This window comes from Gymnoscopelus microlampas, assembly GCF_963454915.1.
Source record: "Gymnoscopelus microlampas genome assembly, chromosome: 19".
NCBI lineage: Eukaryota > Metazoa > Chordata > Actinopteri > Myctophiformes > Myctophidae > Gymnoscopelus > Gymnoscopelus microlampas.
The window spans coordinates 17,305,474-17,323,712 of NC_139956.1; the positions used below are offsets into that span (position 1 = coordinate 17,305,474).

The window sequence follows — 18,239 nt, forward strand, 5'->3', positions numbered from 1 at the left end:
CAATTCATTACATAAGGAAATGCAATTAAATCAGGCGAGTTTGCTACATTACTGGGATGATTCTACTGTACTGTATGTTCATGACCGATTGACTTCCTGGCATCTCTTGGAGAAATGAAATGCCCAGACGCAGGGGGTGTCCTGGCAGTGACGACTGCCAACATTCAATCAACGTACTCCCAAGTTTGTATGGCGGGTCAAATCCGGCTCAAGTTTCCCCGTTGTCCGGTTTTTCATTCTACACACTTGTCCGCTTGAAGGGAAATGCAGACTACTATTGTAAAAGAGCTCTTGCTATTGTTTGCTGCGGTGAAACGTTGGTAACGTCACTTATAGTAATTGCCATGCTTGTATTTGAACTGAAAGCGTATGAGGTAGCCTATATCGAGTATCATTACTTGAGAACTTCTGAAACTCATACAGTATTGTATAATGTAGTATGTTTTATGAAATATTTAACTTCAACGTATGAAGTTACATGCCCCATGGTGGGGCTGTGATCGCCCTGAAACCTTGCGCAAATGCATGATTGTGCTAAGAAATGGTCCAGGCTATCAGTAGCTGAAAATTGAACTTTGTGTTAATAAAAGGTTTTCTTCCTTTTTTTTCGATACAAATTTGGTCACAAAAAAAAACAATCTTCTTTTTTTTTACGCAATGTTGGCAGAATATGCCATGGATTGTTCCCTCTACTCTGACCTCATCTGTCATCCATCAACAGTAATGTCAACTCTTCTGCTTCTGTTTACTAGTTGCCTTCTTTTATCCACTGCACTTCAAAATGCTGAATGTAAAACTGGACCCGCATGGGTGAGTTTTTGCGCTCTCATCATTCAGTCAACACTCAGGATTTTGCAGTGTGCTACATTCTAATAAACACCGTCTCATGGCTGAAAGTGAACAAGAAACAAGAAATAGAAACGTCGGATCCACTCAGACTGACTGACAGACCAAGTGACCAACGGTCAGAGTGAGTCATGTCTTGTGGAGAGCAGCTTTTGTGTCGTTCCAAAATGACAGACTCCATTTACAACCAGAGAGAACAGGGTGGCTTTCACTTTTATAGAGCAGTAGATTGAGACATCGCACAGACTGGAGTAGACTATCTCTCCCCACTGTTCCAGACACAAAAGCGCGCGCACACACACACACACACACACACACACACACACACACACACACACACACACACACACAATCGGATGGCAAGGGAACCGTTTATTGGCTACACACAGGCTGCAGAGGCAGATAGCCTTGTCTGCCCTCTTGAGTTAGAGAGCCTTGGGACAGACATGCACCCTTGCATGTCACGCTCGCACACTCACACACAGACACATGCACATACACACAGTGTCTCTACCCCTGCCATTATTATATCGATTAGGAAACAACACAATGAAATGAATGAGATTGTTTGAGAAGCGGTCGGGAAGAAAAGAGGGAAGGAGACGTGCGACAGAAAGTAAGGATATCTGATTCGATTGGATAGAAGTAGAGGAACCATTTCCTGTCTGACTGCACACAACAGGGTCTCATGTGTGGGTGCAGGAGTGTGTGTGTGTGTGTGTGTGTGTGTGTGTGTGTGTGTGTGTGTGTGTGTGAGAGAGCGAGCACGTGCATGTGTGTTTGTGTCTGTGTGTGTAGGCACACAGACATCAGAGCACTGATGCACTTGCTGACCATGGCCTGATCCTGGCTAATGATTTTCATTCATATTTCCATGTATTTTTGCCTTTTTTGTTTTGTTTTGGAAAGCAATGCAGGCATCAAGCGAATGTCAACCCTATAATATCATTTTTTTTCTGTGCACATGTTTCTGCATGTGCTGCTGCGTGCGTGCTTGTGTTTGTGTTTGTATTCACACGTCCAAGTCCATTGCTGTGCACTTCTCGCACAGGTCCAGCCCGTCTCCTTTACTGCATTTTCACCTGGTTGTTTGTGTTGCCGTCTTCAGGCAGAATGAGCGGCCACGCTGCATATGTGCTGCGCTCTCTAGGCCATCAGGGCTTGGACGGGCTGGCAGGCACCGTCTGTGCTGGGGGGGGGGGCACTAAATATAGCCCACTGCACCAGAAAGAAAGAAGGGAAAACGGAGCGAGGGAGGGTTGTAAATATAGAGTAGCCCTGTACAATTAGAGAGCTGAGCAGGGCTGGGGAATTTTTAAGGACGGCGGCGACTTGGGGGAGCGCTCTTCCTCAACTGGGCCGCCATGCTAGCTCTCTGCGTGTTGAATTGCTTGACTGGTAATGACTTGTTTACAAGCTGCGGTGCCTTTTTTGCAAAGGCGCCTGTCAGACTTGACCTGCAGGATATGTCCTATTAAAGGGTATTTAAAGTAATAGACGCACGGTAACCTGGATCCTGATTTAATTACTACCTCTAAATCGCACCATTTATGTGTTTAATCAATTAATTCAGCCCTTCCAGCAATTGGTTTTCCTGTAGCTTTAGCATTACATTAGGTGCCTCCTGCAGGTATGAAAGAAAAATAATGCGTAGTAATAATATTCACTGTGACCCTGATATGAAACAAATATATTAGGATCGTTATTGGTCTGTTTGGAGGAGTCTGATGATTGGTTGATGTAAAGCAAGTGTTCTGCACTCCACTCTATAGCGCATGTATCCTCAAGTCTCAGTCCCACCCTCCAACCCCTTTACCAAAAGTACACACTGTTCTATATAACAAAGACACGTGCGTGTGTGTTTGTTTGTTTGTTTGTATGTGTGTGTGCGTGCGTGCGTGCGTGCATCTGCGTGCGTGTGCATGTGTGTGTGCGTGTGTGCTGGTGAAAATCACAACTCTTTGTGTTATTGCAATAATGACCTTTTCCTAATGGTCTGCATGCTCGGTTACATAATGTGACGCAAAGCAGTTGCCCGAAAAACCTGACATGCTATTTTCTGCATCCCTGTGTTACCTTATTCCCTGGTGGCACATGCACACTCTAAGAAACACACGCACACAAACACACATTTTGACTTGAAGCCTGCAGCAGTGGGTGTCCTCACTTTCCCCTTCATCTGATTTGTCCTGTTTGAAACTGTGCTTTCTCCTCCCACCATGTTTGGCTCTATCATGCATTTCTTTTGTTTCCCTCCCTCTATTGGTCACAGTGCTCCAGACTCATAAGCAGACATGGATATCTTACATACGAGATAATAGAATTGACCGTTAAGCAGAGGAGACAGCAAATGTCATAATATTATGTTGGGTTTTCCTATCAAGCTATTATTTACTGCATGTCTAACTGATTATTCTCTCTCTCCCTCCCTCCCTCCCTCTCTCTCTTTCTTTATCAGAGTGTTGATATCGGAGCCCTGTCCTTGGATCTGTCACAAAAAGAAAATATGAACTACAATCTGGTACTACTCTGCTAGAGCTCCATGCTGTAGCTCCTCCTCATCTGTTGTGTGACCACATCAAGGAGACAGGAGTTGGACCGGACAGCCACCCCCGCCTACCCAGCCCCACCCCGAAGCACTTTGTAAAGAGGGAAAAGATGGACTGCTCTTTTCCTTTTTCCTTTCTCTTTTTTAGCTGTCATGTTTATTGGTTATATCAACCAATGGGGATGTGTGCCAAATGATTTAAAATGTTTTGGTTATTTTTAACAACTCCTCACTCCGTGAGGTGTGGACATGCAAGATCAGAGGGGTACGAAAAACAGCCGTCAACTGGGAGACGGTAATAATTCTGATCCCAGAAAGAGAAGAAAAACGTTCAACTGATAAGAAGCCCAACGATGGCTGAATATGTAGAGTACGATAAAGAAAATATATAGAACTACATATATTTCTGCTCAAAAGTGCCTCATTTTCAAATTGTAGCCATTTTACAGAAAATTTCTTCTTAGCATAAACTAACTGAAGCTTTTTTGTGCTTTTTTTTGAAGTAGTAAAGAATGATGCCGCTGCAGATTGAATCGGTACAGAGGATAGCACTGGTATGAGACACATTGCTAATGATAATGATGATAATATACTAGCAACCAGCTGGCCTTACTGTGAGAACTATGACTAGCATAGCTTGTGTTAGCTGCCTGCTCATCGCTTGACACTGTTTGCCCCCGTGGTTTTCCCTTTCTTTGACTCTTTTTGTTCTTTCTTTCTGCCCACAAACATACCAACCTGACACTTTACAGTGGATACACTTTTTGGTGCTGGTAATATAGCCATACACAGTCAGTATTAAATGCACATTGGAAATGAAAGGCACTCACATGTCAAATGAACATATTCATATTGTGCCAGGGGGTCAATTGCCCGTCCTGTTCACTACAGCTCAGGGCGAGACCCTCATATGGAGCTAAGCAATCCTATTAGCGTTTATAGCTCCAGACAGTTGCATGCTTCTTAATCCCCATTGTCTCAGGATGCTAATGTGCAGTGCACACAGCACAGGATCTAGATCCTAACTATAGCCATGATAATGCTTTGCAAAAGCCAGCATTGACAACCTCCGTCTCAGTAGCGGTTGTGCTGCTTGCACACCAGGTTTGGGGTCACTTGAAACTTAAGTTCAATTCATTCCAAATGTTACATGTACCTGCTATTCTTTTGTTAATTAAGATTTTTTTCATTTACTGCATTCGCAAGTTCAAAGGTTTTACATTTTTTAATTTGGGGTAAAATCCACTTCCTGATTGGTTGATTTGAAAGTGAATTGATCCCAAACCTGGCATGTTTTAACTGCCAGCGTGGTTACAGGGCAACTTCTCATCTACTCTCTCTCTCTCTCTCTCTCCGTTCTCTCCCTTGACTCTCATTTTAATCTTCTCTGCTATGCATTAGCACTTAAGTGCCTGTCCGTCTTAATTCGTCTGTTTCTGTTATTTTCATTCTTCTTAGCAGCTAGCACTTATTAGGGCTGTTCTGGCAGAATATATAACTCTATTTTTGTGTCTATATTTTGTCTGTAGCCTCTGTACAGTTCTGTAAAATTACCCCCTCAATGATGTTTGTTGATATGACAATGACCCATGAGAAGACTTGACCACCAACAAACAACAAAGACCCTCATTGGAAAGGTTTTTGTGTGTGTGCTGTTTTGCTATGCCGATGATGGAGGATTCAATCGCAGGGCCACCTGTGCCAAAATATGACGAAAGCCTAGAGAAATGACTATGTTGTGAACCTCTCCGACGGCACCACAAAAGGCAACCTTCAGTTCTCAAGTCTCAAGATGTATTGCTTTGTTTATTTTGTCATTTTGCAAAATGTAACCTTGCCTGCTCTCCTATTGTTTTCTTTTGCAGGGGGAAAAACTGACATTTTGCAATTGGCAGAGTCCGCTTATGTGATGATAACTTTGAGATAAACACTATCATGATGACTCGCTTCTGCTTTAGTTTGCTATGAATTTACCTCTCTGACAGATGGATTTAATGAAATGCATGGACAGAAGGAAGACCGCACAGTGAAATCTGAGTTAATTTATCTCTGAACGTGTAAACGTGGACCAGTAAGGGTCCATGTTTACACTGTCAGTTAAATTAACACTCCGTATTTTTCTGCATACCAGGGGAAAACAGCAATTTAGTCCCAGTTCTTTTTTTCCCAGAATACATGCATAATGCGCAGTCCCAGCGTGTTCTCATGTGTTTGTCTGCCTTGGGTGCCTCATGAACTTTCTTACCCACGTCACATGACTATTGGAGCCTGGAGCGTAACGTAACAATGCCGCTTTATTGCTAGCAGATTGAGATCTGTGGTTAGAATTGCCCCTAATGGTTCCTAATGCAGAAGTGGAAAAAATAACGAAAAAAGATTGGACTTCAACCTCACTGTGTGAGGTTATTCAACCCGGGGCTCGTTTGAGTGACAGGGCACACAAGCAGTGACATTCACAATACACACTCATGTGGGCCAGCATATCATGACGTTTGATACATTCTCTTTGAAATGGTCATCTGTTGTTATGACTTGTCAGTCCTCTAGCCTGGAAACCAGACAAATGTGTCAGTCAGTCCTCAGCCAACCACAGAGACTGAGCACTCCAGGAATTTGAATGAAAAGCGCACAAGAAACAGACATGGAGGGATTAGATGCTTTAAAAACCCTGACGGCGGTCATTGTTATCCGGCCACTTAGCTGTCCCTTCAGTAAATGGAGATCATCTAATGAACTGAGCTTTGAACCCTGTCATTTGTCACTCAATCAATGGTCTACTCTAGCATAATCTAGTGTCACCAATGGCTGCTCCAGACCAGCCTCAGCCTGTCCCGACACAACACGCGGTAGTGTTAACATGAGATTTGAGAGTTGTAACAATGTATCGAATGAAGTTTTGTTTGGGAGAGCTTAGGCACAGGGGATTTCTGGGCTGTAATGATGTTCTGTTTGTTTGGTTTTGTTTCCCAGCGCAACGAGATGAGAGTTGTTCTTTAATTGGGCAGGAAAACACTGCTGTGCCACAAGTGTTTTATCTGTCTTTATTTCCCCTACTCTTCCATCTTAGGATAGGAAGGCTATGAATGGGGAGAAAATGTGTGACATTTGCCCATGATGTGTAGACAATTTAAAATTTTGTTGCTTGAGGAAGAAAATGAAAAAGAAAAATGACTAAAAGAAAGTCAAACAACAAAAGGAGTTGTGGTTTCTTATTTCTGGGACAGAGAACAAAGTTTCCTTTTTAATGTGAAATAATGGGGAGTTGAGGATGGATTTGTATGAAATGCGACAGACTGGGACAGTAAAAACAAACAGTTGCACTACTGACAGAGAGAGAATGCCAGAAGACACCACTTCATAAGACTCCTAATTGCCAGCGTGCACGTTTGCATAACACACTCTGACACTATCCTTGGCTTTCACACACAAACACACATTCATAAAGGCTGTGACCACAGTGCACAGATGTCATCACAGTGGAAGAGAAAACCATTTGATCACAGACAGTTTTACCCGCAAAGCCTTTTTGATCCATGTTGACTCACTATCACCACTCCCACTGATAAGATCGCTTATTGTCAGGGTGGCGGGTGGCCAGCGGAGTTAATCACCCGTCTTACGGTAATTTGACCAACTGCTGCTCCGAGGGTGAGCTGTCAGCCCCCCCCTCTCTCTCTCTAGTTATCTGCCTTCGTCTGACACCCCACTGCAACAGCTTTGTCACAATTCAATTTAATTAGATAAGCTTTTGTTGGCAGGATAAATCTTTTAGCTAAAAGATGAATGTATATGTTGACATATGACTGTCACTCACAGAAAATTAATTATTTTGAAAGGAGTGGCACAGTCATATGACAAAGTAAACAGGCTCTAATTGAGTCCATACTGGGATCTTGTTGTATCGTCTTCTCTGTCTCAACAGATGGCAAGGTAACTCAATGCCATGTGGGTGTGATGGTGAGGCACTGAGGCTCCATTGGAATGAATAGGAATGGGAATCTACACACACACACACACACGCACGCACGCGCACACACACACACACACACACACACACACAGGCTACACAGAGACACCCGCCTGTACTGCACCTGCATGAGAATCAGACACATAGCCTTCTCTCACTTTCTCTGTCATGGAAAAAAAAAGAAATAGGTCAGTGTAGACAAAAACTGAACCACCTGTGGTGCGAAAGCTGTGGCAGTGAGAAGCCCCCACACCCACTCCTGAAGGGCACTGAAACTTAACCCGATACCTGTTCTCATTTACTTAACAGCCGGTTCTTTTTCACTCAGGTCACACGTCTGAAGCTGAGCTTCAGATTTGCCAGGTTTACTTGCCCAGTTCCCCCATTATATGGACATTACTAAAGGAAGTTGCCATTCATGAATGGGTCGTTTTGTGCCAAGTTAAAATAAAGTGAGCCCTCCAACCTTAACATGAACTCTCCCTGAGGTGAGGGAAGGATCTTTTCCACTATAAATAACTGGAACTAGGAAAGACAAACTACCCCTTGTACTCTGGGTTTGGTAACCCTGCTCTTTACATTCCACGGTTATTGTGAACAGGTGACGCCACATGAATTAGGAAACCCCACATCAGAGCCTCACAGGAGCTCCTATTCAATGTGATGGACCTACAGAGGAATGAGCAGAAAAACGGAGAGATGTGTGAAGAGTGGAGGAGAGGCGGAGACGAGGTGAATGGGTTTAGGCGCAGCTGCCATCTCGGTTGTCGTGGTGACAGTCGTGGTGGACAATACCCGCCTCCTCTGCGGCAGGCCACATCTCTAGTCAAGACGACAGAGTGAGGAAGAAAGAAAGAAAGAAAGAGAGAGATGGGAAGCTGGGTGGAAGCCAAGAGGAGGGGACACTGGGTTCAGACCAGACGGAGAGATGGACATGCAGTGGCCCCAGGCCAACAGGTGGGTTTGTTGCAGAGGCTCAGAGCCAGTGCTTACTGTGCTTACTGCGTGTGTGTGATAATGTATGTGTCTGTGTGTGTGTGTATGTGTGTGTGTCTGTGTGTGTCTATGTGCATGCGTGCATGCATGCATGTGTGTTTTCTTGCGTGCGTGTGTGTGTGAGTGCGTGCGTGTGAGTGTGAGCAACCTTTAAGCTCCAGCTGTACACCCAGCAACAAAGGTGTCTGCTGCAGTACTGAATCATTCACTCCCAAACAGATCAAACACGCATGCATGCATGCATGCATGCACGCACACACACACACGAACGCACACAGCGGCACGTGCACTCCCAGATTCCTGCAAACACCAAAGAGAAAACAGGTGTTTTTTTTTTGTTATATGAACATTTACATTTAACTCATTAGATAGATTATGCAAATATACTCACATGGTGGCATGCATTTCATCCTAAACTATCATCACTCAAAACATCTAATTCAGTGCATTTAAAATTACTTACTGTGCATGCGTGCGTGCATGCCACTGAGAGAGAGAAAGTGAGTGGCTTGCCATGTCGGATGTGAGGGGAGTGTAAATCACAGGTCACGTCTATCTTTTGGCCTATATAATTCTTGGCCTGGGAAAGGCTTAGACTAGAGAGTTATTTTCATTGTGATTGCATCACTGAACCTAGCCCTATGGAGCATGTACACTGCGGCATGTTGGCAACAATACAGGAAGTCTTCCTGTCTTTATGACTTCCTGTCTGGCACAGGCCACAGGAAGTTGGCTGTGTGTTGGACACGGAAATAGCTGCAGCTCCCAAGCCAGATGTGGGAATGTGGACATATTTTGTGTTCTGAACGACTTCCTTCCCATCATTCACACTTCTCCAAGTATAGCGGTGACTGGGTGGGAATGAGCAGTGATGTGAAAAGAAGATAGGCTACGCACTGAAAATAGCAGATCTTTAAGACATAGCTGCAGCACGGTGAGATTGCAGATCAGATGTTTTTTATGCACGTTAAGTTTAAATCAGGCTTAAAGGTAGTTCAATAGGTATATAGCGTTCTTGGTCAATAACAGGGGTCTCCCCGTCTCCAGGTCTTTAATGAAAAGAAAATACATTTTCAGGTGGGTTGGCAATTTCAGCCGATCAGGAGAGAGTTCCCATTTATCAGCTTCAATTTTGTAATGTTCCAGGTCCAATTTTGTCTGCTCACTTCTTTGTGTCATATCACTTCCAATTTGACTTGTTTATACTGTATCCTGTATGAGTTCTCTCTCCGGATCGGTTAGAACTGGTATCCCGATCTGAAAGCGCATTTTCTGTTCGGTACTAAAGAGCTGGAGAGACAGGGAGAGCTCTACGGAACAAACACTATAACACTCACTGCTATCAGAAATAGCAATTTAACACTTATTTTAACAAAACGTATCACTTACTGTGCCTTTAAGAAAGAGAGGGTGAGTAGTAGTAGTATACAGTACTATTGAATGGGACACTCAACAGAGATCCATCCATGAATGAAACCCACAGATTGAATATCTCAGCAGTCATCTTTCTCCTGCTGTGCTCTTACAATTTACCGTATATGAGTAACTTAAGAAGCAATTTCAACTTAACTACTACTGTAAGTAAACCCATCCTAACCCAAGCCAATAAAACCATTTGAATCACAAAGGACTACAGAAAGTAGTCTAAACAATAAGGGGCCTCTGCTTCCCGTATGTGATATGTAGAGTAGGAATCCTCTTTTGTTCTTCCTCCAGAATTGTACGGGCAAACTTTAATCATTGTAGAAGCAACAGTTCATACAGCGTGTGGTCAAACTCCTTATAGATCCAGTGCTTGATCTGAACAGTAATTTGATCTACAAATGCGGCGGCAACCCCCCCCCCCCCCCCCCCTTCATCCATCCCTCCCTCCTTCTTTGACGTAGTGTACTTACTACTTAACCAAACAAAAAGCCTTTCTCTGTCTGTCTGTCTATCGCTCCCTCATGTTCTCTCCCCCCCAGGCGCTCTCTCTCTCTCTCACCTCCCATTTTCCCAAAGCATTGCCACGATTTCTTGGGTTTCGTCTTCATCACAGGGCCGCATATAAAACTAGCTGCTGCTTGCTTTAGGCCAATGACTGTGAGAGAAGAGAGGTTGAAAACATTAAAAACTGCCACATGGAGTGAGTGAGAAAATGAGAGGGCGGGGGAAGGAGGAGGGGAAATAGGGGGGCTGTGAGGCCTCATGTGCTTTATTTTCCTTGAAAGCTCCCTGAAAACCACAGGCACATGGTACAGAATTCCCCTCACTGTGGGAGGAGGAGGAGGGAGGGCCGCCTTGCAAGAGAACACCTCACTGTCTATACACACTATCACACACACATATCATAAGGAAGTACACACACTCGGAGGGAGAGAGAGAGAGAGAGTGCACATATCAAACACTCTGAAGAACAAAAGACTGCAGAATGGACTTTGAAAGAGCTGGCAGGTCAACGCCTCAGCTTTGTTCTCAGTCAGGCATGCGATGCGTTCCAGCATGTTGAGGGACCTAAAGATGTAAGCTCCCTACATTATATCCCCTTAATGTGACATCCATGGGAACATGCACCATTCCATATTCCACAGGAATTCTGGGGGGAATGGGGGGCCATTTTAATCCCATGTACAATGTGTTTAACTTTGATTGGCAGATCACTCAACTCAAGACACCACCCCCCCCCCTACCTTGCAGGGGCCCTGAGTAGCTGTGGAATGGCAGTTGAGGGCAAGCGGACAACTGGTATTTTGGTGGGCCGTGCTGGCTGGGAAAAGGTCAGGGGTCAAGTATCCTGAATGGACCTGTTTGGAGCTGTGATCTGGGCTTTGCATGAATCCAATGGACCCTGGAAGAGAATGGGATTGCCGGTTGGTTGGTTGGTTGGTTGGTTGGTTGTATAGCTGGATGGATGTGTGCACTATCATAAATTATATTGTGAGATACTGGGTTTTGAACAACTTTATCCAGGCCCGGAAACCTGGAACAAAACATTAACCAAAGTAAAATCCACTCTCAGAGAGTAACTGTGCAGATCTTCCTGTCTGCTTGGGTTTAATGTTGTTCTTTTATAATGGCACTTCAGGACATTTTCATAGTGAGAGCTAAAACATACTTTTGTAACACCCCTGGTGATCATAAAATGGACGCTTAATGCCATCTAGTGGCACACATAACACCTGCGCCTACAGTAAATGCATAATCAGGTCACTATGGGTGGCCTGTTTCAATATCCTCTAGCAAATTCACTAAATAAAGGCAACGAAGAAGAGTGTACAATAGGATATTAATAGTTAGCTAGTTATGCTGATCACCACTATTAGCCCTACAGCTTCCTTTTCCAACTCTTTGCTTAACAATAGTTGAGGTCAATCAGCACAAACCACACAACTTGTTTACCTTGCATTCTCTTTGTAGTTTGTTTGGTACTGCCATAAGAAGAGATACTATCACATTTTCCATTTCCTGGCATGTCTACTCAGAGGCCAGCATGCCAAAAACCTCTTTGTAAGCTCTGAAAGTGAATGGAAAGTCTTTGTCAGCATACTGGATACCCACTGTCTGGCTATGGGGTCCCAAAGAATGGGAAAAACATTATTTCATCAAAAAAAGAGGAAAAAGAAAAGAAAGAAAGAAAAAGAAAAAACTATGTTCTTCCTCTACTTTCCTCTTAACCAGTACTGCACACATTTTCCCAGCCAGGCAAAACATTTTGCTCAGAAAACCACATTTAACCTCTAGATTTCCCACAGAGAATAATTCCTGGTTTCATAATTGCGCCCAGGAGATGAGATATTAACAACACATTGACTGCCTAGATCGAATTAATTCGATATTAGCTTATCATCACTTGCCTGCCTAGATCGAATTAATTCGATATTAGCAAAAAATTAATTTTTCAAAAAAAATTCAAAATTTTTTTTTTTTTTTTTTTACTTTTTTTTTTTTCTTTTGGACCCAAAGACCAAGGAGATATGAATTTTCGAAGATCTTTACTCTCATCCACTTCCTTGTTAACTTAAAACTTTAAAATTTTGTATCTCGGCTCTTGAGTACTTTTTTTTTCCCATTGAAAAATCTCTGGCATGAATAACAGAGATTTTGAAAATAATTCTGGCAGTCAATGTGTTAAGCTAAGCTTGATACACTGTTGAGCTAAAGCTATCATTTGGACTTCACTTGTAGACTAACTGTAGATTTCAATTGAGGTCTCAGTTGGAATAAGTCATTTTGTAAAAATGTGATGAGCCAGACCTTGGTCAAATAGCATTCGTAAATAATTATTGGTGCAGCTTATTCGCTATGCTGGGGTACCCTGGTTGGGTTCACTGCATAAGACAGTCCAATGAGTGCCAAAAAGTTGACTATCTCAGCAAAAAAAGTATTTGAAGGCTTATTGATTTGTTTTCACCAACAAGATGCAATTCCAGGATAACCCCACACACTGAGTCTTATAGTCCTAATAGTTTAATTCAAATGCAAACAGTTACGTTTCAATTACCCATCTTTCCCAAACATATTTCAGGGTATAAACAGTGGCCTGATATTCATACAGGCATTAACACTAAACAGGTTAATGGTCCTGCTTGACAGACAAAAGAAATGTTTTCCCCAAAACCATTTTATTCTAGTACTTACAAGCATGTCTTCTATTCAAAAATAATCTTTACATGATAGTTTCAGTGACTCAAAGATGCTAACAGCAAATGTTCTTTGGCAATTTCTTTTGAAAAATCTTCAGATGCAGTATTTATTGAGGCATCAGAGGACATAACTGACAATGCATCAGAAAAATGCATCGTCTCCACTTCCACTCCCTCCACTTCTCCACTTCCCTCCTCAGTTTCCAAGAATGAGTTCGCCCCTCGTCTCAGAGTGGCATCGTCACTGATAACTGACGTTTGTTTTCCACTTTGATTTCTTCTTTCACTGTCTGCATCTACTTCAACTCCAGTACCCAGTTTGTTTTCCTTCCTTCTCATTTCACCCTCAGAATCTACTTCTTTACTTCCACTGCTCTCTTCCATATGGTGTATCATAACATTTTCATAATGTACTGTGGAGGCCCCATGCTCCTCTTCACCGGGAGATTGATCAGGATCTTGATTCCTCGTGTCTTGATTGATTAAGGCTGCAGTGTTAGAAACAGACTCATTATCAAGTGTCATGTTTTTTCTCTGGGTTTTAGTACTGGTCCCACTAAAAGAAGCACTTCCCAGAATATCAATGTACTGAAGAGCTTCAAACCAAAGGGGGGATTTGGATTCCCTGACTGTGGATACATTTCTGGTGATACTAGTAATGAGCGAGGTACTGTTAGTGGGTTTTGTATTATTTTGGCCTTTGACACGCTTGCCCTTCAAACGTTTCCCTCTCACCATGCTGGTGGTTACGTTTTGCTCCACCAGAAGGCGGGCAGCCATTGGAACTGGTTTGCCATTACTGGGAGTTGTATGGTTTAGGGTTGAGGTGGTGAATCCTGTACTATATGAAAGATCTTTGTGGTTCCCTGCAGAACCAGAATCAAAGGAAGAGCCTTCGGGAGTTGGTAGGGCTGCGGTTACATGTTGTTCTCTGTCATGTGTTTTGTCCTGTGTGGTACCACTATTGCTTTGAGCTGACTGAATTCGCCAAAATGCAAATGTGTTGTTATTATTTTTGTAGTTATGACCGTTATAGCCATGGTGCTGGATCGATTCTGTGTTTGCCACTTTCTCTGGAGGCCGTTCGTAGTCTTCTCTGCTCTGGACATTAAAGGTACGCATGGTGGTCATTGCATTAATACGAGCTGGCTCAGGTTCGCCAGGGGGCATTTCATTCTCATTAGACACCAGATGGCCCTTCGAGAACCATTTGTCACTGAAGAGCCTTGATCCCAAAATATTATTTTCATCATCTTTAGTTAAAGTAGAACTTTGAACCATCTTGTAAGTGGAAGGAATATAGCCATCAGAACCAGTGGCAGCTCCATCATCAGTGATTGAGCTTCTATTGGTTCTATCGGGTAATGTTTCATTTTTTACCCCTGGCCCTATCATATCAGGCTTTAACATGTCTTGTGTCTTAATAATTTTACCACCAAGCCTGAAAATACCAGAGTCTCTGTGGATAGAACTTGAAAATATTGGATATAGCCTGTAATTGGATTTGAAAGAAAGGGGCTCAGATCTTCTGTTATGTATTCTGTCTTTACGTTGCCATATCTGTGGTTTGTTTGATTTAATACCATCGGTTCCCTGCTGGAATATGTCTTTCTTGTCAGTTCCAGTGGCTGATATGAATGAAGCTTTAGCTCCCTCTATCTGCTCAGAGTCGGCAGTGCTGGAGGATGGATTTCTCACATCTGGGTTACTGCCTGTAGTGGTGTAGTTCTCAGTTACTATAAGCTGGACGCCCTTTAGGCCTAATTTCGGAGCCCTTGGTGAGGAAATAGACATATTTTGTACATCATCTAATGGAATAGTCTTAGATTTAACTTGGGATGCAAGAAATGCAGGGGCATTAACAGGTGTCTTGGATTGAAATTCCCTGGTAGATCTGGTGTTCCCCATAGTTACCGTTTGCGTGGTGTGATATGCACTCGGATGTCCTTTGGCATCATGACCACCAGGATAGTCTGTGGGCATCCTCTCTGTTTCAGTTAGAGGGTATAGCGTTGTAGTGACTACACTCTGGCCAAAGCTATACCTTTGAAACCCAGAGGGATGCACATTTGTGCTTTTTATTCTACGGTCATCTACAGTCTTGTCAAAGCTGTATATCCAAGGGTTGGTCCTTCCATTTGAATTGTTGGAGGAAGAAACAGACAGCTCTCCCCTTTCATCCCTAGTAGACCACTTTGGCTGATATTTAAACCCCCTGAACCCGTAGATGTTTTTTGAGGACTCTCCGGGTTTGGAACCATTTGTAGATCTTCCAAGTTGGGTTGAGGATACCAGGCTCCTTATTATAGGTGTCTCACTGCTAGGGGAAGAACTTTCCATGGCTCTGTCTTTCTGTAGCTGGCCAAAAGCAGATGGAGACCTATTATTCTTGGGAGCAAGTTGGGTGGCAATGGGGCTCGATATAGAGGGAGAACTATCCAGTCTGTTGGAGGTTTTCTCCCTGTCTCCTGTGACTATACGAGCCGTCTCATGTCTGACAGAATATGTCTTAGGGTCTGTGAAGAGATAAGATTTTCTGTGTGGTGGTTTCTCATTGACACCTCGAGAGACATTTCTGATTGACAGCGACTGTTTCTCTGGGCTAGGATTGTGTTTAGTAACAAAGGGATTCAAGTTATTGCTGCTGGGTCCTGAGTAACCTGCTGTTTGGGAATTGAGAGACAAGTCTTTCTGCGATGTATGCCAGGTCCGAGGCACAGCATGTTTAATTGTGCGCTTATGGCTGTGGGAGACAGCATTGTCACTGTAACGCATCCCTGCAGTTGGCAGTGAGTTACTCTTAAAGCTACTGGAACTGTGGGATGAAACAAGGAAATGAGGAGAGTATTGCAAATTTGCTTTTGGAAAAGTGCTCTCAGAGTGAAGGTCAGTGCTTTCAGTGGCTACTGGTGAGTCAGTTTCAGGAACTTTCCTTTGGTGATTATTGGGTTCCAGGACATTACTGGACTTTCCAGATGCTGAAAGACTGGAGGGCTGACGTAAAGGACTGACGGCAGTAACATTTTTCTGAGATGATTTTCTAACTATTGGTGAGAGCCCACGAGACACCAGACTTCCAGGCTCTACCTCTTGGTGGAAAGAACCACGTCCAGTGGGTGCAGTCGGTCGTCTGCCAAAGGAGCCACTGTTTTGAATGTTTGCAAATCTACCAGGTTCACTGTCAGAGTTGCTTAGTGCCTGTGTGCGACCGAAAAGGTGACTTGGCGGTCTCCAAATGGGTTGTCCTGTATTCTGAGAGGGACTGCTGTCCGTCGACTTCGCGCCACGTGTGCCGTAATTACTTTGTACTATGAAGGTTTTTGCCTGGAACTTGATCTGGCCGTCATCAGGACTGCTCCCATGGTATTTCCGGATACCGCGTGTAGACTGGACAGGGTTTAAATGATGGTCAGTGACTGAAGCACCCTTTTTGATGAGATATCTCTTACTTCCCTTATCAGAATCCACTCCAGGAATGACTTCAGCCTGGGGGGGTAGCAGACCAGTAGAGAAGGGCTGATAATACCTGGGAATGTGCAAAGATCTCCATCTATTTTGCTTCTCTCCATTTTCATGCTGGGCATTTCCTGTGGTCCTTGCTAAAATGGAAACACAATGTTGAAATAAGTCTTTTCAGTGCCATCTCTGTTCACCTTGTCAACTCATACAGATAGATTATAGTACAAACATCATAGGAGAAATGAAGGTTTAGAAACAATGCATACACCCCTTTAAATCTCTGACGGTGTTGTTATAATCAAACATGATTGGTCATGATTTTAATATTAGATATTATAATTAGATATATTAGGTAATATAACTATAATATTAGATCAAATATCTAACATTAGATTAGATTAGACTGTCCATAAGGGAAATATACTTTTTGGCTATATATCTAACAGTGCCCCAAACATTTCCAAGGATTCTGAAACATTACACTATCAGAATTATTTGCTCTTACCTCTCATAGCAACTGAATTCCTGATAAACAATGCACAGACCACCACAGAGACAAACAGGAGTCTGTTGAGTAAAACATTTGGAATGTTTAAAAGATCTGGTCCAATTCATGGAAATGTGTTTTGTTTTTGTTTTGACATTTATTTATCTAGGAAGTACCATTGAGATACAAATCTCGTTTACAAGGTCGACCTGGCCAAGATCTGGCAGGTCGCCAGATCTCATCATAGTTTCAAAATGAAACTCATCGTTTCAAAATGAAACTCATCGTTTCAAAATGAAACTATAAAATAGCCTACTCTCACAAAGAGCAATTTAAAAGAGACAAAATAAATAACCAAATTTAAAGCAGATAACTGCCCCTGACAACTACCAAAGTGGCATGTTGGAAAGCAATACACATTTACTCATTTCTTCACTTTGTTTGTCGTCAACATAAATGACATTCATGCCAAATGTAGACTTCCACCTAAATTTGTACCTTGAACAAAGATCATCACAGCCTAACATGACTGACAGCTGCAGGCAGCCTCGAGTTGAAGATCGATTCTTTGGGGAGGTCAAGAAGACAAACCTTATCCCTCATGAGTCAACACTGAATGATTGTGGTAGCCATGTGATTGCTGGAATTCTTTGCACCTGGGCTTATTGTTGTGGTCAACATGGGAGTGGGACAAAACATGTTCATCAATTTGAACAGAATCTAGTTTATCATTAGGCTACATTAAAACATTTGAGTAGCCTAAGCAAGCATCTAGACAGCACATCTGGTTCTTTAGGACTAGCCTATCTTGTCTAAAACAAATTGCACCTCTTGTATTGTAGTCCCTGACAACCAAATAGCCAATTACAACACAACGTCGCCACCATCCCTCCGAGCAATGGGATTTATTATCTAGATTGCTTGATGTTATGGCTTGATGATGAACTTTTCTTTGACATAGGCCTAAATATAAATATTAAAATAGTCCAGAACTGCATTTAGATCTTGGTTGACTTCTGTAGAAACAGTAGAAGAGTTTTATATATGAAATGGCTGAATGTCAGCACAATAACCTATAAGCCTATTTGCAGATAAATTAACTTAACTGTCAAAATAGGCGATATACAGTAGTCTAGTTGCACTTAGGTGTCGTGCACCGAAACTAGCAAATCTTCAAGCTTACAAGCTCACAGTGTATGCGAATGTATGTGAACTTTTAAATCTGCTATTGCCCGTGCAAGACAATGCATGCAATGAGTGCACAAAAAGTGGAGAGACATTTGGGTTAGGCTACTATTATTTTATTTTTCTTAA

The 18,239-nt window shown here is 42.8% G+C and overlaps 1 protein-coding gene across 1 annotated transcript in view; it reads left to right on the forward strand.

Moving 5' to 3' along the window:
- LOC311035032 (insulin receptor substrate 1-B) overlaps positions 1-5,336 on the forward strand; it is a 46,920-nt gene extending 41,584 nt beyond the window's left edge. The window contains exon 4 of the mRNA XM_084043106.1: positions 3,305-5,336. Coding sequence (XP_083899232.1) covers positions 3,305-3,312 — 8 coding nt within the window. The 3' untranslated portion in view covers positions 3,313-5,336. The remainder of the gene's footprint in view (positions 1-3,304) is intronic.
- Positions 5,337-18,239: the final 12,903 nt, after the last annotated feature.